Here is a 27,198-nt window from a genome sequence, read left to right on the forward strand (position 1 = left end):
GCTATTAAAGTGAGTGAAAAATTACTTTTTCCAGTCGTCGAACTGAAGAAGCTACTTTATATCCTGGATGATAATGGTTTTAATTGTAGTATAATTTTACACAAATTTGCTTTCCGTGTGATCTAGGCTCCACCTTGCTAATTGTTGTAGATTATAGAAGCTGAACGCCTGGCTTATATCAAATCAAGTTGAAGCCCAAACAGTACATGTTACTTTTTCGATGGACAACAACAACGAATGTGAAAAACGGACAACTATAACTGCAATTAATGGTTTTTCAACAACTTAGCAAAAATGCGTTCCTTGATCGTGAACACGCGCGCGTCAATTCCATGCTTCCATGAAATGGATCCCGGCTGGGTCACGTGGTAAGGCTACACTCAGATCACGTTTTCGAACAAGCGGAGAAGTGAAGGTTGGGTTTATAATGCAGTTTCACTTAGCCTCTGAGCAGGAAAAAGAACCAAATTTGCCCTTACAGATATTAAGTAAAATTGAAATTTTTCCTTTTCCAGACTGATTTAAATCACTTAATCTAAAACATATTTAGAAGTCTGCGTTTAAATTACTGAATGTCCGATTTTTAGCAGTGTGCGAAAGTACTAAAATGTAAAGGATCCTTCACGAACTAAGATAGTAAAAATTGCTTCATTTGCGTGTGCGTTGGCTACGAATGATAATGAGATATTGCAACTTGCTGCACTATATAATCAGTCTTTTTAACTTAAATGTTATTATTTTAAGAATTTCATTTGTGTTGATCTATTGGCGTGCAAGCAATCAAAACATGCTACACCAAAACAGTTCAAAATATCAGCACTAAAAGCGTACTGATCAGTACAAACACAACTTCGTCTAGTCCAGTTCCTGAACTCTCTCTTCCGCGCGCCCAATATTAATAGGGGTTGAAAGGGCGCGCGGAACTTCGTCTCATTTGCAAAAAAATCGGCGTACACACGAAATTTCTGAAACTTTGCATGGTAAAAATATGCATTCCATACCAGTTTATTTCTTTCAAAGGCCCTTACGTTAGGGAGGTAGCTTTTCAAAATAATAACTCTGTGGTTCAGTTTTAGGCCAATTTTTTTAATTGATGTTGTCCTTCGTGGTTAGAATTTCTAAAGGACATAACCTGCTCTTAATGGGTACGAAGTTCTGTTTGTTTATATTTTACATTTTTTGGTCCAACTAAACCGCTTACGTAATTAAGTGTTGCAATGGCTTTAGGTTTAAAAAGAAATAAAATTTAAGCCCTGCGTGCTGGTACGCAAAAAATCAAGAGACTCGCATAGAAAAACAAACACAATTCTTTTATGTAGATTGGCACAATGACACGGATCGCAACCCAATGGGTTAAAATTAAAGTGTACAAAGAAAGGTAAATATAATAAAACAACTTCCCCGTAACTTACTACTCGCTTTTGGTATTAAAAAGCATTGTTTAAAAAAACGGCGTGTTTCAACATTAGCATGAAACACACTGAAACGTAAGCTGAAAAGCTTTGGAAAAAATCCCGTTTTTCGAGGGCAACACGAAAATATCGATTTAAAGATAAGAAATATGTGCGGACGTGACCGATCGCCTCAAAGCTGTGAACACACTGCTATTTTAATATTGATAGATTGGTCCGGCAAATTTTAAGCCAAAGTTTTAATAACTATTAGTTCCAGTTTTGAATGATGTTTAAACATTCTTTGTCTGTTTTAACATTATGGAGTCACGTTGGACATTTGCACTTCGTGCAAAGAAACATGTTCATTTCGCTCAGGATTGGAAACTAACCGCATAATAATTCACGCTGTCAAACAAGTTGTTGGGAACTAATCGAGGTGATGAAAAAAATTAAAAACAATACGAAAAAAAACTCATCCTATGGAAGCCTAACAACTTTGAAAACAGATCTATCTTGGATAAAACACATACGTTAGCAGATACCTTACCTTTTTTTTGGAAGCATGAAGTCCATACATGATCACCGAGCCGTACAAACTTGGCACAAGGACAAACCTGGACTGACGCCCAGGGTGTTTATACTCGATACCATGTGACACAGGCTATTTTGTCACTTTATAGTATCACGAAAGTTGCATCACCGTCCACACGATTTATTTCTTCCAGGAAATGTGGCGTTATCAGACGTCTGTGTTTCAAATACTATTCAACAGTGCTTGAATTGGGTGAAGTAGTTAAATAAAGATCAACCCAAGATCATGTTTAAATTTCATGACTTTTCTTGGCGAAGAAGCGAGTTTCGTATTTACATAATTTACGTGAAGGAAACAATAACTGATCAGCTGTAATTCAAAACATTTGTTTAGCCATTCTGCATGAGTTGTAAAGAGCTTTAAACTGATTGGCTGTAGCAACAGAAATTTTCAGGTTTAATTCTTTGACGTCAGTTCAGACAATAAGTGCAGAAAGAGAACTCAGTAAAATTGTTTCTTTCAATCACCTGCATATCAAAAACCACAAGCTACCACGCGATGTGACTTTGTTCATTTCACAATTTTTGCACGAAATTTGTTCACAACAATCAGCTCTTCTCTCCAGCAAACATGACATCAGTATGTATTTGCTCTTTAAGTTTGTGCCAGGAAATAAAATCGAAAAACGCCATATTTATCTTGCATGATATTCTCTCCCAGCCCTGTACTGTGCGTGTACAAGACCACTCTCATTTTCAGCGCTCTGACGTCAGTTGTAACAATCACCGTGCAAAGAACAGCAAACCAAATTAGTAGCTGGTCTGTTAACATCATGGAAGAACCTGACCCTGCCAATCAGAGCCCGGGTAAAATGCAAGTCATTCCGTGCAGTGTGTGACCGTGGCAAGGGAATGTTTCTGAAGACAACAATTTTTGATTGTAAAACTCGCTTTAGGCAATATCTGGAAATTTCTGGATCCGGATTTAATGACAAAAATTGCGATTTACTTACGCTGGACAGAAGAAACTTGATAGATTCCTTGCTGAGCATCCAACCTCGCTGCCTGAGAAGCGAAGATTTTAATTTGCATATCCATTAGTCTGTTCTTTTTCTACTCAATTTTTATTTCATATTTAAGGCTGTTTCAGGCGTTCGGTTAGCTGGGAAGCCGCGCCAAGGACAACAAGTAAATAAAAATAATATGGCAAGCGTTTCGGAAACTTGCAAAGACAATTTATTCAGCAATATCAACAAATATTTCATTTCATCTAAATTGACACCACAAGTAACACTGCTGAATCTTTTTAATTTCAGAATTTATTTGTTATCATCTACTAAACAATTTCAGGCAGCCATTTTACAGTTTAGGTGTTTAAGGCAATTAAAACTATTAAGTTGATTTCTAAATAAAGGAAGAACGGGAAAGAAAACTGAACGTATGTTGTTCACAAGAATCAACAGACTTCCGGTAAGCTCCACCGGAAAGCGCGCAATTAGTAACCAGGCCTGCACTGCAACAGTCCACGCAGTCAAAATGACGCTGGCAAAAATGACGGCGATTTGTATGTTGTCGAAGCAACGAAACACAACCCTAAAAACTCTGTTGGTACAAGCCAAGGTCAAGTTTCAATTTATTTATCTCAGGCTACCTTTTTCTTTTCCAAGAATTTAATTTCAAATGCAGTTCCTAACTGAAAGTATTGTCAATATAAAATTAGTTTTTTATTTAGGCCAGCCGGTTGGTCCTAGGGGTGGGGCGGCTTGCTGTATATTGCTTGAAAGACTTCCATCCGACATTTTATCGCCTATGAAAATAACTCTAACAAACCCCCAAATAACAACACTGCCTCACCAAACATGTTGAAGAGCACCCTGCCCTCCCCAACTTACTGTGCTTTATGGCAGCTACGCTGAAAGGTCTGGGAATGCATACTGTTTAATTATCGAGCATTTAATTCTTTGTTTTATCTTATACTTATTTTGCACTCCAGTTAACGGCAGTTGCTGTTCGCTAACGCCATAACTCTCTTTTGGAGTGGATTTTGTTTTGACAGATAAACATCTACGTGTAAGTATAAACTCCCCCAGACGATTTCAGTTAAGAAACCTTAAAAATTCGCATTGAAATTAGTTGATTATTTCGTCCCCTGATATCACAATTAAAATGTTAATCTTTCTTCTGGAGCCCAGTCGCCTCGCTGACACTCGGGCTTTGTGTGCCGCGCACGGCCTGGTGATTCACTCTGTATTCCGTTTCTTTTCAATTGATAGATTTCTAGTCGGCTAACAGTGTCATGGCGGAGTTTGAAGGAGTGATTTAACTTCTTCCAGGACACTGGATACAAGCGAGGCGTCTGTGCTTTTACCATCTACAGACACCGAGTGATCCTGTAAACGAAATAAAAACAACATCCTGATCAAAAACTGCTTTCTGCATACGATATTAACAAAATGCCAAAGAGACAAATGCTGAAAATATAGGACATCATCATTACAAGCCCCAACCCGGTTAGCAGTACTCTTCGTTGCGAGTGGGAGATGCGGTGACCTATTGGTCAGTCCGCTGGACTCCTGACTGAGTGTTCCGCGTTCGAGCCCTGACCAGGGTAACTTCGTTGTGTTCTTGGGCAGGACACTCTACTTCCATAGGGCCTCTCTCCACCCAGGTGTATAAATGGGTATTAGAGAATTTACTGCTGGGGGTAATCCTGCGATGGACTAGCATCCTATCAAGGGGGGAGTAGAAATACTCCTAGCCGCCTCATGCTACTGAAACTGGGATAAGCTCAGGCCTGATGGGACATTGTGCGAGTGCGAGATGCGCGTGGAAGCTTGGGACGGGGAAAGGAGCAAAGAAACAGGCTAAGAAAGATTGTGTGGCGAGGTCTATATACTGACCGGTAGCTGTTTCACAAGTGCACACAGATGATGTCCTTGAATTGAAACAGCGTATAATGATGCACTGTTATCCACTTGTTCGACAACTGAAAAAAAAAAAAAAAAGGAATTTACTTGAGAAACAATACACTTGGCAACAAATCCCTCTTAAATTGACCGCGCTGCTACATATACAAGGACTGGGAACTAGGCAAGAACAAAACAAGTCTTCTTTCAGTTGATTTGGTTCCTCATAAATTGTTCATACAATCAAGCGAAACCAAAATCAGATGAAGGCTCTAACGAACCAAAAACCTAGGATTATTAAATGGCAAAAATTTAGCAACATAAATTCCATTGACTTCAACTTGATTTTTGGTCCTCCTGATCTTTCATGAGTAAAACAGGTACTTAATATTTAAAATGGAAACTCGATCTAAAAGAAGATAGGCGAGAATCCACAAAAATAGCGTGATTTGACTAAATTAGGACTAAATTTGGGTTGTTTTTCAGTGCTATTTTAGTTTATTTTTCAACTCAGCAGCAACATGCCTAATATTAACAATAAGGCATTCACAGAGCACTGCTCTGTGATCCAATATAATGAATGCTTGTCGAGGCAAAACATTACAACCTTTGCTGGAAGCCTTCCAGTGCATATCAAGAGACACTTGAAACAATTTCCTTTTTATACGATGCGCAAAGCGGATATAAAAAATCTCTTTACAAAATACAATTGAATATACAGGAATGAGAGATTATGGTAACTAATGCCAGCCTTCTAAAGATAAAAAAGTGAAGATCATTAAATTTTTCTATTGGTAAGTCGAATGCATAACCAAGAGACACAAGAGACACAACAATTTTTGTTTGGTTTAACAACCTTTAGAAAAACGCTTTTTAAGTTATCTGTACCAACTTCAGTTTCATCAAATTTGTGATATGATTGCAATATCACGAGATGACTTCTGAGTCGAATATCTGTTCTTTTTCAGTTTCAGTTTAGCAATTAACCTTTGTTAAAGTTCATACAAATAGAGTTACTAATCCATCAACATCGTACGCCAATACTGTGCACTCAACAGGCGACTTAGTGTCTGGTTTGAAGTAAACACTTGCTGGCTGGTATGGGGTAAAAAAAAACCCTCTACTGTTTCAATTCCAAACAAGATCACAGTTGGAGAACTTCCGAAAGCTTCAAAACAGAAAAAGATCTCCGTCGTAATATGATAGCAGACAGTGTGTCTCTTGATAAACCGATTGACAGTATATCTAAAATGTAATAAACAGTGGTTACAATATAGCGGAATACATTCAACTGATTTTACTCTCGTGACCCCGAGGCCAACTTTAGTGGGCCTGGCCAGATGCAGTGTGAGCCACTTGCATTGATCGAAACCAGACGCGCGTGGAGCGAGAAACGCGCGCGTGAAGCGTGAAACGTGCGCGTGATCGGAAAGAAGGAAAAATTTATGACTGATTTTACCTGCAAAATGTAGCAGAACACAAATCCTGGTAATTATTGAGCTGAACTCTGTTGTTTCTGGAGTTGTAACCTGCAAAACAAAATAAACAACTTTAGAAAGAATGAAAGGACTCCTAGAAACATTTTAGTTAACCGGAGATCGAGCAAAGAAGCCTTATCCTTAAATTAAAGTCCTATATCAACATACAAATTCTCCTTAGACGTTTCCACGTATTTCTCATAGTAGTTAGGAGAATTTGCTCAACTGCCCTTATCAAACTAGCTTTCTTTTAGACATCACTGTCTTAATTATCGTAAGTGTTTGTATGGTTATGTATTGTATTTTTCGCACAAACTCAATTTTGCAAAAGTGAAACAAGGAACCCTTTCTTAATTTCTATCATGTTTGACGATATTCGCTCGACAAGATTTTCAGGCTAACGAAGAAAAGCGCGAGGAAAACAAGACGACAGGAAAACGGCAACTATTTTTACGCTGCCATTTCTGCCTTCCAATCCAAATTCTTGGAGAAAAATATGAGCTGTCAGTAGCCTAGCTTTTTGCTTAAATTACTATAAAAACAGTTGTTATTTCCTCTGACAATCAAGCCAATATCAGCCTACAATCAGGCACGCAAAAAATCACCCAACACACGAAAACAACAACATGGCGCCAGGGTATTTCCCTGCTGCTTCAACCTGAATAAAAACATAAAGAACCGGAAGGATGCGGGAGCAGGGAAATAGAGTTAATTAATATAGAAACAATAAATCGGCTGACAACTTTAGTTCCAGGAACATCACAGATAACAACATGCGACGTTCAGTGTAAGATCTTATTGTTTCATAAAAAATCAAGGAACTTTGAACGACTGGAACGAGTCAAGATGGACGGCAGCGTCTTTTTTGAGTAGGCTGCCTGAACTCTCCGCTTTTCAACTAAATGGAGGAAAAACTAAGTGAATGCGAAGAAACACCGCGTTATATCGGAGGGAAGCGAGGTGAAAGACCTAGCAGCAGCAGCTCACCCGAAATACCGCCAAATAAATCCGCAAAAACCTCCGAGTACTTGATGGCCGAACAGAACGATCTGGCAGGTATCTGGAGTGCGCTTAACAAAATTCAAAGAAATACGGACGAGCTTCTCAAAGAAAATCGAGCACTCCGCGACCTATACAACGAGCTACAAAGGTCACTTGAATTCCATGTCAGTAAAGTGGAAAGCTTAGAGGCGAACAACGAAGCTTTGAAGACTGAGGTGAACTCGCTCAAACGAGCAGTTCGAACGGCCGAAGACGAAATCGATGACCTATATCAAGAAATTGATGATCTCAGCAGCGATCTCGGAACCGCCATCAATCAAATAGATGATTTGGAACAGTATACCAGAAAGCACAACCTTGAAATCCACGGCATCGCCGAGTCGCCGGAAGAAAATGTCGCTGAGAAAGTTATCAAGCTTGCCAAAGTGGTCAACGTTCACATCACCAATAACGACATAGACATATGCCACAGGATGTCTTCACGAAGGACTGACGTCCCCAAACCAATTATAGTTCGCTTCAGGTCCCACAGAGCGAAAAGTGAACTTTTCAAAGCAAGGAAGCATCTTAAATCAGTAAGTTTGAAAAACTTTTTCAATAACACAGATGCTGTTTACATCAACGAGAATCTAACTAACTACAGGCGCGGTCTTTTCGCTAAAGTTAGAAAATTCAAAAAGGATCATAACTGGCAGAACGCATGGACTGTGGACGGAAAAATCTTTATTAGAAAATCGCAAAGCGATCGTGCCATCAGAATCCACGAAGCCGATGACTTAAGAAAAATCCACTAATTTGTTATCATAAAGTTTATTTTCTTCTTTCTCTCCGTCAATTATGCTAATATGTAAGTGTTCCGTTTTCTTTTCGACACCTCGCCCTCCTTTGCTTCACTAATTAATCTAATTTTGCGGAGAGTTTTGTGGGAGGGTGTTGAGTGTCTTGGCGTAGCAACCGATGCTATTCAATTTTCCCCTCCTATACAATAAGCTGCTTCGCAGCTTAATTAGTGTTTCTATTATGTTTACTGTTAGATGTAGCGTGCTTTTATTTTCATTTACAATCCATTCTCACCTAAATTTTTCCTTGGTTTATTGTAATGTGCATACCATTCTTATAAACGCTCCTATTGCTAAGCTAAACGCTATCGTATTGTTGCAGAGTGTGGTACACGAATGTTTTACGGGTAAGAAATTCAAAAATCTAACCTACTCATGGAATTAAATGCAGTTTCCTTTAACGCAAGAGGCCTTAACAAATCCATCAAAAGAAGAAAGCTATTTCGGTGGCTCCATCTTAAAAAATTTGACGTAATTTTCCTTCAAGAGACATACAGCGACACTAGTTTGGAAGCTTTCTGGCGAGCTGAGTGGGGCGGTGAAATCTTTTTCGCGCACGGCTCGAAACATAGCAGAGGTGTTATGATCCTTCTCAGACCCTCCTTATGTAAAGAGGTGACTAATGTTACACGAGATAAAAACGGCAGGTTTTTGATTGTAAACACAACTATTGGCGAAGACGAATTTTGCTTTGTTAATATTTACGCCCCAAACGACCAAACCCAGCAAATTGCTTTCTTTAAAAAGATGACCGAATCCATCCGCGAATGCCAAACCGACAGAGTCTTGATTGGCGGAGACTTCAATTGTCCGTTGTCTGCGTTAGATAAATTCGGAGGTAAAGACGTTCTGGTCAAAAAAAACGTTATCAAATCGGTGGAGGAACTTTGTAATAACTACGACCTTGTCGACCCTTGGCGAAAACAACACCCACATGAAACGCGATATACCTGGAAAAACAGCTCGGGTAAGATCAGATGTAGGCTAGACTTTTGGCTCATCTCCAAGCAGTTACTAGACCGGGTTTCAAAAACCGACATTGGTGCGTACTACGACTCTGATCACTCCCCGGTTACCATTTCAATTAAACCAGATGTAACACAGGAAAAGAGAGGTCCTGGTTACTGGAAATTCAACAATTCTCTTCTGGAGAACGAAGAGTTTGTCACAAAAATGGCCTTTACTATAAAACATAGTAGTGAGAAACACAAAGGTATTGCTGACAAAAGGCTTTACTGGGAAATGTTAAAAATGGAGATTCGGATGTTCGCTATCCGTTTTGCTAAAAGGAAAGCTAATGCAGAAAGAAACACCGAGCAAAACCTTTCTCAAAAATTAGACGAAATAAACTCACGTATTGACGCTTCCCCAGAAGACACTTCCCTTGTAAACGAGGCAAAGAAACTCAAAATCGAATTAGATGAAATCGCTGTGCAGAAAACTAAAGGCTCCATTATTAGGAGCAGAGCAAGATGGTACGAGATGGGCGAGAAATGCAACAAATACTTCTATAACCTAGAAAAAAGAAGTTATGAAAAACGACACATCACAAAATTAAAGACGCCCGAGGGTATTACTGTTAAGGACCCAACGTCCATTCTAAGCACCATGAAAAGCTTTTACAAGCAGCTTTATTCATCTCAAAAACAGCTAGCAGATGCAGACCCATTATCTTTCTGCGAATATCAATCTCTACCTAGACTGGATGACGAGAAACAAAGCCTTTGTGAAGGTTTAATTACCGCAGAAGAATGCCTCGCCGCATTAAAAACTTTTCAACACAACAAGTCGCCGGGCACGGACGGTTTATCCGCAGAGTTCTACCTACGCTTTTGGAAGGAGCTGTCGGGCCCTCTGATTGAGTGTCTCAATCATGGTGCCTTACTGGGAGAGCTTTCTATCTCGCAGAGACGAGGAATTATTTCCCTGATCCCGAAAAAGAACAAGGATCCTTTACTGCTTAAAAACTGGCGCCCTCTCTCTCTCTTAAATACCGACTATAAACTAGCAACAAAATGTATCGCAAGGCGTTTAGAGAAGGTACTCCCCCTGTTAATAGAGCGGGACCAAACGGGGTACATTAAAGGCAGATTCATCGGTGAAAATATCCGTCTAATTACAGACATAATTGAACAACATGAGAATAAGGAAGGTATGATACTCTTTCTAGATTTTGAAAAGGCCTTTGACTCTTTAGAGTGGGACTACCTCTTTAAGGTCCTCAACATTATGAACTTTGGTCCAAGTTTCCTTAACTGGATTCGCACATTCTATAGCAATATTTCTAGTTGCGTTATCAACAATGGTCACTCTTCAGAGTTTTTCTCTCTACAAAGAGGAGTGAGACAAGGGTGTCCTCTTTCGGGACTGCTCTTTGTTCTCGCTTTAGAACCACTCGCACACCAGATAAGAATCACTGATTCTATCAAAGGTCTCGAAAACGGGAATAAGATCACTAAACTTAGTTTGTATGCAGACGACACCACCGCTTTCATCCGCGACGACTCTTCCGCAGCGTCTCTATTTGCTCTCCTTGATCAGTTTAGCAATCTATCGGGTCTGAAAATTAATAGATCAAAAACTGAGGGTCTGTGGCTAGGTCGTTGGAAAAGCAGATTAGGAAAAGACGAGCCTTTTGGCATTTCGTGGCCGAAAGAATATGTCACTGCACTTGGAATATGTTTCCCTTATTGCGCGAATGTTGGAATCAAACTAAACTTTGATGAGAAACTTGCCAAACTTAAAAAAGTTCTTAACATCTGGTGCAAAAGACATCTAACCATCTTAGGCAGAATAGCCATCGTAAAGAATTTAGCAATCGCCAAACTTGTTTATTGCTGCTCCGTCTTAAACGTTCCTGCCGAATTCATAAAAGAGGTCAACAGCATCATCTTCTCCTTTATCTGGAATTTCAAACCTGATAAAATTAAGAGAAAAACGTTGATTGGCCCAGTCTGCAAAGGCGGTCTAAATATGATTAACTTTGAAGATGTTGTAAAATCCCTCAAGATTACCTGGGTTAATCGTTATTGCGAATCGGCTGGCAGTCACTGGTGTGCCCGCCTTGATTCCTTATTAAGTAAAGTCGGAGGAGCTTTTCTATTTCAATGCAATTTCGACCTAAAATTTCTGAACCTCAACAATTTACCACCTTTCTATAAAAATATTCTTAAGGTGTGGCAAGAATTGAATTACAAGGAACCGCTTAATGCAAATGAATTCAAACAAGAACTTTTATGGAACAACCGGTTCATAAAGACCAATGGTAAAACGGTGTATTATAAAACATGGGTAAATCAAGACATCTTAAAAATAAGTGATCTCCTCGACAATCACGACCAATTCCTCTCTTTCGAAAATTTTAAGCGCAAATTCAGCGTTCGATGCACTTTCCTCGACTACGCCGGAGTTCTCGCTGCTATCCCCAAAGCGTGGAAAAGAAAAATCACGTGCAACAGTGTCGGTGGTGTTAGCGAACTCCCAAAGGCTGATTCAAATAGCGATGATATCGTCTCCGCAAAAAAAGCCCGTTTGATGCTTGCGGAAAGGTCCTTCTCTCCCCCTACCGTCGAAATCACTCTAAGAAATCAAGTGACAAACTTAAAGGATGTCTACGAACTTCCATTTAGAATCACCGTTGAAAATAGATTAAGAAGCTTTCAGCATAAACTCATACATAACATCATACCTACCAATCTCTCACTCTATAGAATGAAAATAAAAGAGTCACCACATTGCGAACACTGCCACTGTAAAAATGAGACACTTCTCCATAGGTTTTGCGAGTGCCCCGAAGTCAAGCTATTTTGGAAAGACGTCATAGAATGGTGGAATACAAATCGCTCTGACAATTTCAATCCTACTTGTTCGGAAATTCTTTATGGATACAGACCTGAGAACACCAGCTATCATGCTTTCAATCACTATCTTCTTATTGCTAAATATCATCTATATCTCGCAAGAAATCAGTCAGAGACTCCTAGCATAAAGGTCTTTCTTGCCTTACTGGAAAGCAAAATTAAATGTGAAAGACAAATCGCTATTAAAAACTCTAGCTATAAAAAGTATGAAACAAAGTGGACCACTCTCTGCATAAGCGATGCGGTAGCTTTCTTTCCACTGTTTAAGCAAAAGAGCCAGGTTTAGGTGCATTTTCTTTGTCTGTTATATTTATCCTTTATCATTTTAGTTACATTAGATCTGTTGTTATAGTGAGTAGCTGTATTAGTTTAGTGACAATTTCAGTTTTTTTTGTAAGTGCAGTGTAAGTTCTGTCAATTAGCTCTTGTGCCATGTATAGTTTTATAGTATTTTAGTCTCTTTTGTATTTAAAAAATATATATTTCACTGTAAGTAGTAAGCATCGCATTGTAAGTAGTGTAAGTGTTGTAAATAGTATACAGTGTCGAATTGTAAGAAGCGCAAGTGTCGTATTGTATTGTGTACAGCTTAAGTATTTGTACAATAAGTAGTGAGTAGTGGGCATACTTTTTTTGTATTTTTGTAAGTGATGTGCTTTTGTGTGTTTGCAATTAAAAAAAAAAAAAAAAAAACAAAAAACAAAACGTTTAGTAAGGAAAATGAGAGCACCTGCTTACCAAGGGGCACAAATTAAACTGGATTTAAAACTCAGAATCCCAAAACTAAAACAAGACGTAAGCTTAGCTTAGCAAAGTACAACGTAACTAGGTGAAAATGCAAAATGGCCAAGAAAATAAAAATTCTATAACAAGCAGTGGATGTGGGTTTTCTTTAAGTTACGACTGAATCTTAAGTTTTTTGGAATTTCAATGCAGTGGACTCAAATCGCAGGTATTACCCAGTCCATCGTGCTTTTAACAACTTAAATACCCACAGTGCACTTCTGCTTAGCTTTTAGGAAGGAATCAATCTCGTTCCCAGGGCCAATGGAAACGAAGTTAAGAGACGGGATAAGAAACAAACCTTCACTGAACTCTTGTTAGCTAGAGTTCCACTCCCTAAAAGATTCGCGAAGTCAGTGCTGTAGAAACAAAGCAGAAAATTACGTACATTATTATTATACTGCAGTACATCAGAAAATCAATAAATCTGAGAGACAAGGAAGTGATGATGACAACAAAATCAAGAATCAAAAATGACATTGCGAATTCACAAGATATAAGCCTACATACCTTGACAACGGCGTGGCGATCAGAAACGAAGAACAGGGAAAAAAGACAGAAAAATCCATCTTCTCACTCGTCGAGCCTTCGTCATCCTACAACAAAAAAAAAAATAGAGAAATAATGTTGAACCAGGAGAATGGTACATTGTAGAAGACTTCTGTCCACGTCATAGTAAAAAACGTTTTGTATAGGCCAAGTTTGAACCAAAGATCTACCAAAAGTTATCTCCCTTCACCCTACCCCACCAACATTCCATCTGCAGGACTAGAAAAATTTGTAAAAATAAATGCTAAGATCAAAGTACCTTTATGACGTAAGTAAGTGTTCCTCGTAGCTTCTGTGCCATGACTATACTCTCCACAAAAAAAGCAAACTGTCCTTCATTTGAAGATCCTGTGAGATAACCAAGAGTTCAGTTTGTGAACACTGATCAGCTTAGTAAACATGTAAACAACTTAGGGCGATCTGTGTTTTCATCTGCACATTAGATATTAAATATTAAATTTAGCCTGGCACACTTGTAGATACGATAAGTTGATAGTGTTGTTGTAACTACAGGAAATGCGAGATGAACACGTTGAATAATTTATAGCCTGTGTACAGCCGCCCCCCTCCCCTCAAAAATCGGTGAAAGGAACTTCTGAACGAGACGATGTGAAAAAAGGAAAATAAAAGTTAAGTTAGTTTACACAAATTCAAACCCAAAACAAATTTAAACCATAACACAGTCGCCGCCTTATATTAGGTAAAAGCATAAAAAAAACTACGACTCGAATAAAATTAGCAGACCAATAAACAGATAAGTGGTGGCTTGAGTCCCTCCCCCAAAAAGCTCCTCAGTGGTATAGTTGTTGTTGTTGTTAAGACCAGAATGCCAGATCAAGACAACCGCTGGAAGCAGCAGCTTGGTGACCACTCACCTGGCAAAAGATGGAAGGGGACTGGGACACTATCATGTGAAGAAGATCCTATCTGTGAACAGAATAGTGTCATGTCAAAACACAATACCAAGAAATATTTTTGAGACAACTTCAGAAGAGAAGTAACTAACAATACTTTGGGGTTTTTTTAGGGTACTTATTCCTTCGTATAATTTATTACGATAGCTTTTTTACAAAATCTTGTGAACGATAAGGGCAGTGTTTAGTACCGGTATATACTTATTAGCAAAAATCTGCAAAGGTTAAAACGTACAAGTCAACTTGATCATCCGAAACCTAACAACGATACTCAAATACTTTTACGAATGATACTCACCGGCCGTACTAATTTAGTATTGAGGGAGTCTAACACATTAAATTCCAAGGACTTGATATGACGATCCGTCAAATTACTGTGAGATGATTTCAAAGAAAAAAGAATCAAAACAGGAAAAAAATAAAGAAAACGAAACAAACAAACAAACAAACAAAATACAAAGTGGTTTTAACCGGGCTGCCAAAATTTGCTGAACACAAGATTTATGGGATATAAAAGCAAATATTAGAAGCATAGCACCTAAATAATTACGTTGAGCTTATCTAGTAGGACATCCATTAAATATTGCAGTTAAAATGCTACATTTAAACTATGACGAATCACAACAAATATACTACATTTTTCAATTAATTAGGATCAAACAGAATTACTTGACAAGGCCTGCATTCTTCCGTGCTTGGCATCAACTAAATACTAAATGCCTTTTTCGCTCTTAGCACCAGGTTGCAGGTTTTCCCTTGAGTTCTGATTGCTTCATTGGTAAAATGACTAAATGTGATTACTGTACTTTTTTTGGAAACAGTCAGTATAGTACATATTACTAATTTGCATAATTTATAATATACAAAATTTAATACAAACCTGAAAATAATGGATACTACAACTTGATTTCTATTTTGAGAAGTCACTCTTGTCTCGTACATCTGAAATAACAATAAAGCCTCTGAGAACGAAGCTCAGAATATCAATTCTCCATACTGACTGGCTTACAGATTATTAAATGTCAGTTGTGAGAATTTGGAGTTACATCAAGACTGTATTCTGATGAATTTTATTATTCTCATCACCTGTTTGCTTGACAATGTATTGATATTGTAAGGAGAAATTACATGCTGATCGCTATAAGTTAGCTCCTTACCAGTCTCACTGAACTGCTTTCTGAAAGAACTTTGTAAGTCGTGATGATGGGCTGAAAGAGAAAGGAAATGTAATATTATTACTACAAAACAAATAAAAAGTTAATTGAGAGAAAAAAGGAAAAAGATTAGTTAACTGTACCTTAATAGACCAATTCGGCTAACGTGTTTACATCGTTGTTGCCACCCAATTCAGATCATGTGGTGATCCCTTTGGGAGGTTACAATTGTTCTGTTCGTTCATACTCCCATGCGCTCAGTTACGTGTGACAAATTGCACAATTGTAACCTCCCAAAAGAATCATCACATGGTCTGAATTGGGTGGCAACAACGATGTAAACACGTTAGCCGAATTTGTCTATTTATACATAAAATGTAGAAATGTATACGGCACATGCCGTATTCAACTCTTAACTTTAACAAACTCCCCCTTCCCATAGTGGTAGCCAAAGACAATCTTGAACATAAAATTATGTTTACAAACTTCACTGCTATTAAAAGGAGATTTGACTTAAAGTGCTGTAATAATTACTTGTTCCGCTTCGTTGCATTCATTGCACACGCTTCGATAATTTGTTCTCATTTTTCTCAGAAACAAAGTGCTAACCAGCCAAAAAAAATTAAAAGGGAATGTTTTACTACTAAATTAAAAGGCACATGCAATAATTCAAGCATTTTTGAAGGAAAAAAATTTTCACCCAAAAAAGTCACTTAGCATAGCTTGCACCAAGCTATTCAATTATCTCCTCTCCCCACCCCCCACCCCCTTGCCAGCTTTCAAAGATCCTTGATGGGTGAACTTGATAGAATTTCAACAACGTCACAATCCTGTATGACATTTTTTAGACAGTTGCTCTAGAACAAACTGAATGAAACACTGTCAATGTGCTTTTTGTTTTAGAGTTTGTGTTTCCCAGGTTACTAGGGTATCACACTAGGAGAGAGTGACCTGGTATCTAACCTGTTTTGTCTCTTCCTTCAGTTCCATGATTGACGGCTCATCCTGTTTTTCTGGTTCTGCTGCTGGTGTCTCTGCTGTGTCAGACTTCTCACTACTCCTCCTCTTTCTCTTTTCCTTCTTTCTTTCTTTTTCATGTTTCTCTTTTCTGTCTGATCTATCTTTGCGGTGTTTCTTCTTGGATTCTTTCGATTCAGTTTTCTAAATATTGCGAAGAAAATGGACCTGACGTTCAAACCTTCTGCTCTTGGTGCACCCCTGAAGCGTTGGATGCGATTATGTTATTTAATCCCAGGAGTATACTATATGAAGATTAAATCAAGTGTGGTTATCTGGGCGAGAAATACATCCTTACTTTTACCAAGACAACCAAAAATTATTTTTGAAACAGAAGAAAAAACATTTCCCTTATGTAAAAACCAGAGAACTGCTATTATTAAAAGGCAATCAGAAAATTCCATTAGCACACAGGAGCACACAGAAATTTTCAAGTTTGTCTCATAACATGCAAATCGACTGTACCTCAGATTGTTTAGTGCGTGTTTCTTCTTTTGCAGGTTTTTCTGCTGCTAAACTGTCAGGTGAAGGTGCTGTGGGTGCTTCGGCAGGCTAGTGAAACAATCAGTCAATCAATCAGTCAATCAGTCAGTCAATCAATCAATCAATCACTCAATCAGTCAGTCAATCAATCAATCAATCAATCAATCAATCAATCAATCAGTCAATCAATCAGTAAATCATTTATTAACAAATTAATCAATCAATTAATCAATCAGTAAATCCTATATTAACAAATAAATCAATCAGTCAGTCAGTCAGTCTACCAGAGAGTCAGTCAGGCGATCAATCAATGAATTAATCAGAAAAATAACTTATCCACCAATTCACCTGTCAAAAATTTAAACATCTGTAAATTTCATCTTACAACCTCAAAAAACATTTTTCAGGCGGTCGATCAGTGGTCAGTATGTCTGTCTGAATCATCAGAGACAATGCACGTTATTAATCCCTTGTCCTGCATAATATAACTCACCTTTGGTGAAGATTTCTTTTGTGGAGTTGGTGACAGCCAGAAATCCATATCATCCTAACACAAAATATGACCAAAGTGCGTTAAAGGCTCAGTTGAACAAAATAACTGTATAGGAGTGGGGTAGGGAGTTAGTTCAGTGTGTATGTTACATTCTTTACCTGGGGATCACTTGGAGCATCTGCAGATGGTTTGAAGTCTTCCACTTCTGTTACCACCTTTGTAGAAGCTGTTTGATTACTTTCCTTTTTCAAGTCATCTCTTGGTGGTGATTCATCGTGTTCCACTTCTCCATTGAACATAAGATTATCCTCCACAGGCTCTGTGACTTGATTAAGAAAAAGAATAATTTGATTAAAAACATGTTTCTACAGTTAAACTCAGTGACTCCACAACAGAAGGAAAGCTGTTGAAGGAGGGACTACAAATAACGTGCGAAATGAGTACAAATATCGTGGAGATATTTGTACTTGTCACCCCCCCCCCCCCAACAGCGCGAAACTTAAAAACGTAGCAAGTCAGCATTTTGGGGAAAGAAAACGTTGGATAATAAATCTCTTATAATTATACATTTTAGTGTGTACATTTTTACTTATCATTTGTATTTTGACTTGCCCTTCGGGCTTGCTAAAATACCCCATGACTTGTAAAAATATACAGCGATATTACACACTAAAATGTCTCGGTAGTAATAAGATATATTTATTACACATTTTAGCATGTAGTAGCCACTATATATCTTTTTGAGTCTTGCAGTATTTTGGTGAGCACATAGGACAATTGAAAATACAAATGACAAGTAGAAATGTACAGCAATAGTGTCTAATAAGGAATTTATTATCCAATGTTTTCTTTTTCCAAAATGCTGACTTTTCACCGTTTTAAATCTTTTGCACAGTCGGGAGGAACAAGAAGGCTACACTTATCTTGTTAAATGGAAAACTTGTCTTGTGCAGGACGTTAGCATGAGATAATTGTACTTGTTTTGTGCATTTTTTTGTACTCCACTAAGCAAAGCTGGATTGTTTATTTATTGTTGTAGAATAGATACCTTCCTCCTTGTGGTGGTGGTGGTGGTACTTGTGTTTTGATTTCTTTTCTCTGTCGTCTTTATCCTTTTTATGCTTGTGTTTACTCTGGAATATTAAATGGAAAATTAAAATAATATTGTTACGCTTGAAAAGGTCAGGGTTTTTTATAAAAACATGTAACTGCAGTCTGAGGTCATAGAATGGGAATAAATTTGGTAAACGTGGCAACATGTCTGACAGGGGTTGAATCAACAAGGCATGTAGTGGAACTTGACATGACCCATAAAATAACAGAGCTTGTAACTATGGACACTGACAGCCATTTTAACCTCATCTAAGTTCTAAGTTGAGTTTCTCAATTACACCAGGAAATAAACCATGCTTTACTAGTGAAGATATATACATACAGAACATCTTTAGCTGTTACATGTTAGCCTAAGAAAAACAATGTAGCAAGGAACCATTTAATCAAAGGTAAGAGGCACAAGGCCCTGCTAGGCTAATATAAGATGTATCTTAAGTACGTTTGAATATGCGGGCCTATTGTTAAGGAACAGTACTAAGAAGTACCTTGCACACAAGTTACTTCATGTTAATAAGAAGAAAAGCACAGGAACCACAAACAAACCTTTTTGCCCTCACTGTCCTTTCTGTGTCTGTGCTTTTTGTCCTTGCTGTGTTTCTTTGGTGTAATTTCCTGGAATTATAAAATGTACAAATTAAAGCACAAAGGACCTATCCATATCCCAGAAATTTTAATGGCTCTAACCCTTTCATAAAAATTAAAAATGTTCAAAGATTATCCAAACGGTAATCAGTGTTTGTATGTGTTCCTGAACATTTTCGATTTACCATAAAAACTCGTGTATAAGCTGCACTTTTTTGCCAAAATTTTGGGCTCAAAATCGTGGGTGCGGCTTATCTACGAGACCATTGCATGCAATTTTACAGGGCATCTGACAGGATGCGGTGGTGCGGCCCTGCGGGTCCACATAAGCTTAAATCTGCATAAATCGCTCACTGCATCCTCCGCATCTTCTGTGCATTTTTGCGCATAAAACTGAAAAATTGCTCCATATAAGCGACAAAGCAGCTCTTTACTATCCTCACAAACAAAAATAACAAGGAGACTGATCATTTTGAAAAAGGTTTTCCTCTCAAAACAGCGACGAAAACCACGCTTTTCGTCCGTGAATAATTATAAACCCCCAGGCGTTCCACGTGTCTTTTGGCGATGGGCCTAGATACTAGTGCCTGGTTACTAAGCTAGGAATGCTTTCACGAACACAGCGCAAAATCAGGTGCAAAATTTGATGTAAAATCAGTGATGAACGAAGAAATACCTGTCAACGAATGGCAGAAAAAGATCAAAATGTTAAAGTTGGCAGAAATGATGTTTATTCTATAAAGTTCTAAAATTCTGGGTAAGACTGAAATGCTTTCCGTTTATGTGTTTATAGTACATCCTGCACATCCATCGGAAAGGCTCAACCGGAAATCAAATTTAGCTTTATTCTGCTTTATTGATTGTTGAAATTTCCTCATAATCCAGAATTTTTTCACAATCAACTGGGCATTTTCCCGCTAGGTTTTTTTTTTTTCTCAAAATCATGTTTGAAATTTGGGGGTGCGGCTTATCTACAAGTGCGGCTTATACATGAGTTTTTACGGTACTCAACTCTTCGAAACATTGCTGAAGATGCTAGGGACAACTGCTCTTTAGTAATTATGTAACAATTAGTGTACAAGAATGCACCAAAAAGAATGCAAATACAAGACTGGTTTATACTAGTCTTACTCCCCCTGACCACGCATGCAGTAAAATCATCACGGATGGTAAGAAATGGTGAGCTCTGATTGGTTAGAATAGATAGTTTACAGGATAATGAGCAACACACTAGGATCCAGAAAGAATGAATTAGTATCATGGTGAATTTGAAGAAATTAAGTTCCTGACTTTTGTAAACAGTGCTTATTTTTCAAAAGGTGCAAACCTTTTACTGGCTGGAGCAACAAAGGTGGATACATTAAGGTAAATAAATTACTTTTAATTAAGATTTCTTCCTGTATCACCAACCTCATCATTTTCCTCATTATCTCTTGTTGGTGATTCTGTTACAACACGATGTTGACGAACAGGAAGAGCTTCATGTGCTTCCAGAGGTCTGCAGTGAAAAAAAAAAAACAGTTATTGTCAGAAGGCTGCTACTCTTTGGGCGTTTTTGAATTGGCTCAAATGGCCGGCCAGTCTGGTGGTCTTGAATGTGAAATGGGCCTTTTCCATGAGATTTTCCCACAAATCCACCATAACAATGTATATTAATATTTACGTATTGACTGATATGACAGGACAAATCTGAATAACAACGGAATTTTGTTCTCGAATATACCGGTCTGGCCGGCCAGTTCTGACAAATGGAAAGCTCCCTTAGAAAGTCTACTGCTCATAGAAAAAGAGCCAGATAGGAAGCACAATTCTTTTTACTGATTGTCATATATTTCTTTTTTTGTCAGTACTGAGAATTTGCCAGTACAGTTTTACATTGTCTGCCACATGACCCTAACAGTGCCGATCAGTATGTAATCTCTCCTGAACATGTCCATACAAAGTAAAGGACATGGGTCATGAGAAAATACAAGGTGATAAAACAATCTAGAGACCAATAAGATGTATTCAACACAGACGTACTTGCTGAGGTCGACATTCAACAGTCTGTGTGGATCAACATGAGCAGCATCTGGCTCATTGTTGTCTTTGTCATCATGATCTGACTCGCCAGCTCCCTAACAAACAAAGGTCATCAGAACAGGTAATGTCTCACTATAGAACAGTCTAGCGACAGTCTGGTATACAAGTAAATGCACCAGCAATAGCATTTATTGTATAGTTTGCAGGAAATGCTAATAGTGCAGAAACAAATGTTATAACTGTGACGAAAAATCCACGGAGGATGTAGTGCAGATCTATGTGGAGTCAAAAACAAGTTATTCTCAGTAAACAGAACACTCCCTGTCACTCTAACCTGCGATCAGGCTTTCTTTTTTTCACGGCGGAGGGAAGGAGAAAAATAGGAAAATGGTGCCTGTAAAGCTTTCATGTCCAAATGAAACCTGTATTTAACACCGTCGAGGTTTTGGAGACTTGAAAACTCTGTTACTGTAAATTTAATTACTACACAAAATAGTTTTAAAATTAGGAGAATACACAATATGACATCTGTTCTTACCTCAGGCAATTCACCAGCCCCGGTTGGAAGAACTTCATATGAAATACCAAGGTCTGGTTCTTCCTCATCTGCTCGGCTTCCTTTACGACCTGACGGCAAACAGAAAGTATGTTTTAGGCCTGGCAGCTCATCAGTGTGAGCACTAAATCCTGATTTCTAGTGTTAAATGACTACAGCTATTATCACTTGCCCTGAATGTCAGGTTGCATTGAATATTAACAATGTAAAACACTATTTTAAATCAAGGCCCCCCTGGTATCAATACATTGTCTGTTTGACAATATGATATTAAAGGAGAAATAAGTTGCTGATCACACTTGGGAATCAAAAGATGAAAAGAAAAGTATGGCAATAAAATGTCTCACCTTTCTTCTTTCTCTTCTTCATCTTCTTGGATGCATATTTTTTGTCAAGTGCCACACCTAGAGACAAATCTAATGTCAGTTATACCACTAAAGGCAAATCCTAACATAAGATTACTCTGGACCAGATTTTTGTACCCCTAAGTGGGATAACTAACCTTCCATGTACTTTTTACCAAAATTGAGTTAATGGAAGATTATATTTTTAACTTTTCAATATTGCGAACTTGATTTATTTTTAATTAGTTTAAAAATATTGTGAACTTGAACACTCTTCAAAGCACTAGTAATTTTGAATACCTCCTGACACCTTGAGTGACACAGGTAAGTCTAGGTTAGCCACTGGAATATCATCCACCTTTACATCTTTCTTTTTAGCCTGGAAATAACAAAAAACAAATACAAGTCCATTAAATTTTAAGTACCAAGCAATGATTTCAAGCCTTTAAAAAATTTAGTTTATTTTTATTACAAATATCTCTTAATTTTTTGTGATCAATGGTACATAAGGTTCCCTGAGAAGTGTGTGTAATTTTTGTCACAGTGACTATAGATATATTTTTACCATTACGGTCATTTGATAATTAAATAATTAGAGTTTTAGAGTTTAAAGTAGGTATTTCTACAATGATAGTTACCTTGTGTTCCTCACGTGATGACATCTTCAGATAATGTGGATTACTCGACTGCTCTTGTTTTCTTTGTTCACGTCTCTGAAATAACAAAAAGACATCAATAAAAAAGCACTGAAACATATCTGTGAAACTGGAGGTAGCAACAGGGCCATTACAGCCAGGATAATGACAGTGCTTGTATAAGAGGACAATATTGATGCCAACAGACTGGTACAGTTCCCTTTGTTGGACTCACCAGACGAATCCTAAAATTCTTGTCTAATGCTCTAATGGTTTCTTATTAACAACCTTGATTGCAAATGGAGGGTGGGTGCATAGGGAACAAAGTCAGGGTGGTATTGAGTTTCTTGTCACTACACATAATCCCACCAGAGTCTCCATACATCCCTTACATGACTTAATTAAAATGAAAATAAAATAATATCAGTATACCCTTTTCATCTCTTCCTCATCGTCTGACACATGCTTTTGCTTTAGATTTCTGCAAATTAAAAAAAAAAAAACATTTGAGTCTCCACATTGCAAGGGTAAGTGCAGATTATAAAACCGTTTTTGATACAACACCTTTTTGCCAATAATTTGTGTTTCAGACATTCAACATTAATCATAAAAACACTGGTTCCTGGGCTGATAAGATAAATTGGAAAAGTGATCAAAATCTATTTAATAAAGTTAATTATCTGGATAAGACTAAGAGGTATCAGGTATAAAGCATCATACTTGTGTTCATTTGGAGTGTCAAATATTGTCTCCATCTCTTCTTCCTCTTCTGAACTTTCAGATGGCGGCTCATTGATCCATTTATCAAGGTCAAGCCTAACAACAAAGTACAAAAAATAACTTTTCTAATTTAAACCCAAGAACATTAAATGAAAGGATAATAATAACACTTTAATTTGAACTTGACTACTCTGACTACCAAATGGCCGGTGGCTGCTAAGCAACTACTAGCATGTCGCCAATTTCAACTGCATTTGAGTCTGACCTGGGGTTATGTGAGCAAGTTTTTAAATATGGTTTTCAAACCTCCACTTAAACGGTTGAGACATGTACGGTCTTGATACCAAGATGTACAAGTACATGCATTTTTTTTTAGTTTTACTTACAACAGTATACAAAACCAATTAAAACACAAAGCTTGAACAAACCCCTCAGGAATCTGTACTTTCTTCTGTGCCTTGGAAGCAACTGGATTCAATTCTCCACGGAACAGTGATGATACCTCTTCTGTGCAGTCGACACCTAAAAAAAAAATATCAGCATCGGATTCTACTAAAATTTTGTTTTTAATAGCTTTCTCCTAAGAAAAATTCAGTTTACTGACTGAAATGATCATGTGCTTATTCTTGTTACCTGTTTAATAACATAATTTGATATAAAATTAAAGACTGAAACAATTTTACTTCCCATTACACTCCAGTGCTTCAAAGGATACTCTTATAGACAGTTTTACCTTTTCCTTGTAACTTTAGGACATACTTGATGAGTTGTAAGACACAGCTAGCCTAAGAGAACAAAATATATATGGTAACATTATTAATACCAATGCTCAAGCAGACATCCTCCGTTAACAGTGAATATGCACTACACGTAGTTATCATCTGCTATAGAAGACATCTTGGATAAACAAGCACCTCCCAACACACACCTCATTTAAGGGGACATTCAGTTCTAGTGCTCCATATCATAACAAATACAATTTTGATAAATGTCACCTTGTGTCTCAGAAGTTCAGAATAAGAAAGACACTGGGACTTTTAAATTGCCCTTTTTAGGTACCCATGCATTTTAAAATGTCACCTCAAATCAAAGTTAATTAAGTGTCCCATTTTAAAAACGTTATACTGTTTATAGTTTACTTAACAATTGGTTCATGCTTTAGCCTGCTCCATCGAGTTATGGAGCACGCGGGAAGTTTGGAGAGCATGAAAGAAGCGTAAGAGTTGCCCAAGGCGATAGCCGAGGGCAACTCTAGCTTCTTGAGTGCTCTCCAAACTTCCCAAGTGCTCCATAACTCGATGGAGCACAGCTAAAAGCATGAACCAATTGTTTTATAACATTGCCGGTGAAATTGTGCATCAAAACAGCCCGCGGGAAAAAACTGTGTTTATTGTGTGCAGTGTGAGAACATAAACTTAGCGGTCGAGCAATAAATGACACATGTACAAGCTAGTTTACACGATTGGAGCAGTTTGTGTGAAATGGCTGATAAATTGACTAAGTTTATACGTCGGTGACAGAGCGAAGGAAAAAAATGACGGAAACAGCAAATACTGCTGTTGATTCTGAGGTTTAGTTTTCGATGAATTAAAATTAAGCTTAACTTAAAATGTTTACTCCCAACTGGAAGAAAATTTAAACAAAACAACCTCGAACAGCCGAACAGATTCCAAGGGTAAAAGAGTCAAAGAACTCGGTTCCATGATTAGTTTTAAGTATTTTGTGGACCGATTTTATTTGTAATTGATGAACATTTATTTTTGAAAACGGTAGTTGAATGAAGCACCCGATGAAGTAAATTTTTCCCGAGCGGCAAAATCACAACAGAGCCGTAGACGCTTTAAAGTAATTCTTAAAACGCGAAAACTTTCGTCAAGCAGTTAGTTTTTAGTGCCATCAAGCTGTTGTCATTCATGGTTGGCCCATTCTTCCACGTTAGGGCCGTGAAAAAATGATTTTCGTCCTTCGAGACTTGCACGTTAGTTGTTGTTGTTTGAATGAAGAAAAGCACACAAACAACTTAATTTGACGGCAAAATCAAATTTATTTTCTCTTTCGCTCTCCGTCTCGTATAAAGAAACAGCTTACCTTGTAGCTCGTATCCTTGGAAAAATATTGAGAGGATTCACTTTTCATATTCCGAAGATAACGTGTCATCGCTTTCGCAAAACACAGCGTATGAGCTTTACTCAGTGAGATTTTTACTCGTTGATTACGTCATCAGCGTGCTCCATCAAGATTTTGAGCACGCTTACGTATACTGAATTTGATTGCGCGGCTCTGCAAGCTATGTTATATTAAGAAAATGCTTCTTTTGACTGCAATAATAAAATTATTTCAATTGTCCATAGCCAAAAATTAAAGTAAAAATATCGTTGATACAGCTAGCTCCTTTAAGATGATTGACACCTGTCACTTACCCTTTCCTGCACCTCTAGGTCTGCACTCTGTACAAATACAGGTAGCTTCTCCACCAGCGTCTCACCAACTGATGTTTTTTCGCCATCCTCCTCCTTGAAAACCAAACAAGATTTTAATTAGTATTCATTTGATAAATTCTACTACAACCAAACTAGGGATCTTTAGATCAAAGCATGAGCACAGGAACTTTCAAACCCGTCTCAATCCCAGAGTCCTTGCTCCTCCCTGTTGCTGGTCAACAGAAGAGGTGGTTCTGGGAATGATATCAGCATGACACAATAGTTTTAAGCATGAGTACTTGGTTTGAAAAGTCATCCCTAACAGGATAATGTATAAAGAACAAAAAACTTGAAGATGTATTGTTTAACAATGACACGAGCATGGGACATGGAAAAAATCTGATTCCCCGACGGAAATCGAGCCCATGGCCTCCCAGATATCGGATTGGATTGGTTAAAAAATTTACCGGGTGATAAAAAAATTGTCTTAAATATTTTCTATGAACCAGGACTCAGAAAAGACACTTTTTCCATCTTACAAAGGCATCGTCACATGATCAAGTAATAATGTTCTTTGTATTATCCATCTCAGTACAAATAATACAAAAATGCAATATTTTACACTTCAACACCCTAAATTTGGGTTGAGATTGATGTAATAAATGGTCAGAATGCAGGAATACATTAATTGTTATGAGATGAGCTTTGCATAAATCAAAATAATCACACATATCACCTCCTCTTCCTGCTCATTGGCAAGGACTTTAGCATACAGTTTAGCAATGTTCTGAACATAAACTGCCTGGATGTGGCCTGGAAGGGATGTCACTTTGGTTTGCAGCATTGCTTCTAATGTGGTGTGGATATCTGGTAAATGTCTGGTGAAAAACAAAAGAAATACATGTATAATCATAAATACATGTAAACAAAGAAATAAATAATACAGGTGTACAAGTTTACTAGTAACATTTGTTTCTAGGAGAGCAATTTCTCAGCATACTAGCCTATGTTTTGCTAGCCTGGGCTTAGTTAGCCCCCATCAGCTCCGAGGGTTAATAAATTTTATTTATTTATTGATTGATTGATTGATTGAACAACAATCTATTAATAATGTTTACTTAATCAAGTAAAACAGAAGTACAGTGTACTTTGCAATAATCTGGTGATTGTGAAGAACACCTCTCCTTCACCAACTGGCAGTCAATAGTTAACTTACACATGACTGAATGACTTCTGACAAGATGCTGACAGCCAGCAGACTGACACATTGCCAACAGATCGTCACAGATAGCCAACAAACAACTGACAGAAGGTCATGTGCCTCTTTAATTTTACCAAAAATTATGTTTGGCTCAGACAGACTTTCTTAATTACTTGTAACATTGACATCCTGTAGTCTGTAT

The 27,198-nt window shown here is 37.7% G+C and overlaps 2 protein-coding genes across 2 annotated transcripts in view; one reads left to right on the top strand and one right to left on the bottom strand.

Moving 5' to 3' along the window:
• Positions 1-27,198, top strand: part of LOC144638023 (NIPA-like protein 2) — a 65,431-nt gene that overhangs the window by 4,550 nt on the left and 33,683 nt on the right. The window lies entirely within an intron of this gene.
• Positions 3,217-27,198, bottom strand: part of LOC144638987 (AP-3 complex subunit delta-1-like) — a 47,808-nt gene continuing 23,826 nt past the window's right edge. Inside the window, exons 17-44 of the mRNA XM_078498256.1 lie at positions 26,532-26,673; positions 25,796-25,888; positions 24,109-24,160; positions 23,804-23,897; positions 23,376-23,471; positions 23,088-23,136; positions 22,659-22,733; positions 22,321-22,399; positions 22,024-22,080; positions 21,659-21,747; positions 21,121-21,215; positions 20,509-20,596; positions 19,060-19,128; positions 18,452-18,536; positions 17,562-17,728; positions 17,404-17,457; positions 16,893-16,979; positions 16,374-16,571; positions 15,414-15,464; positions 15,137-15,198; positions 14,555-14,630; positions 14,218-14,269; positions 13,602-13,690; positions 13,304-13,389; positions 13,095-13,152; positions 6,291-6,360; positions 4,826-4,911; positions 3,217-4,315 (exon numbers count right to left, since the gene is read on the bottom strand). Coding sequence (XP_078354382.1) covers positions 4,220-4,315; positions 4,826-4,911; positions 6,291-6,360; positions 13,095-13,152; positions 13,304-13,389; positions 13,602-13,690; positions 14,218-14,269; positions 14,555-14,630; positions 15,137-15,198; positions 15,414-15,464; positions 16,374-16,571; positions 16,893-16,979; positions 17,404-17,457; positions 17,562-17,728; positions 18,452-18,536; positions 19,060-19,128; positions 20,509-20,596; positions 21,121-21,215; positions 21,659-21,747; positions 22,024-22,080; positions 22,321-22,399; positions 22,659-22,733; positions 23,088-23,136; positions 23,376-23,471; positions 23,804-23,897; positions 24,109-24,160; positions 25,796-25,888; positions 26,532-26,673 — 2,395 coding nt within the window. The 3' untranslated portion in view covers positions 3,217-4,219. The remainder of the gene's footprint in view (positions 4,316-4,825; positions 4,912-6,290; positions 6,361-13,094; positions 13,153-13,303; positions 13,390-13,601; positions 13,691-14,217; positions 14,270-14,554; positions 14,631-15,136; positions 15,199-15,413; positions 15,465-16,373; positions 16,572-16,892; positions 16,980-17,403; positions 17,458-17,561; positions 17,729-18,451; positions 18,537-19,059; positions 19,129-20,508; positions 20,597-21,120; positions 21,216-21,658; positions 21,748-22,023; positions 22,081-22,320; positions 22,400-22,658; positions 22,734-23,087; positions 23,137-23,375; positions 23,472-23,803; positions 23,898-24,108; positions 24,161-25,795; positions 25,889-26,531; positions 26,674-27,198) is intronic.

Source organism: Oculina patagonica, chromosome 14, assembly GCF_052425735.1.
Source record: "Oculina patagonica isolate OP01 chromosome 14, crgOcupat, whole genome shotgun sequence".
In the NCBI taxonomy this organism is placed as follows: Eukaryota; Metazoa; Cnidaria; class Anthozoa; order Scleractinia; family Oculinidae; genus Oculina; species Oculina patagonica.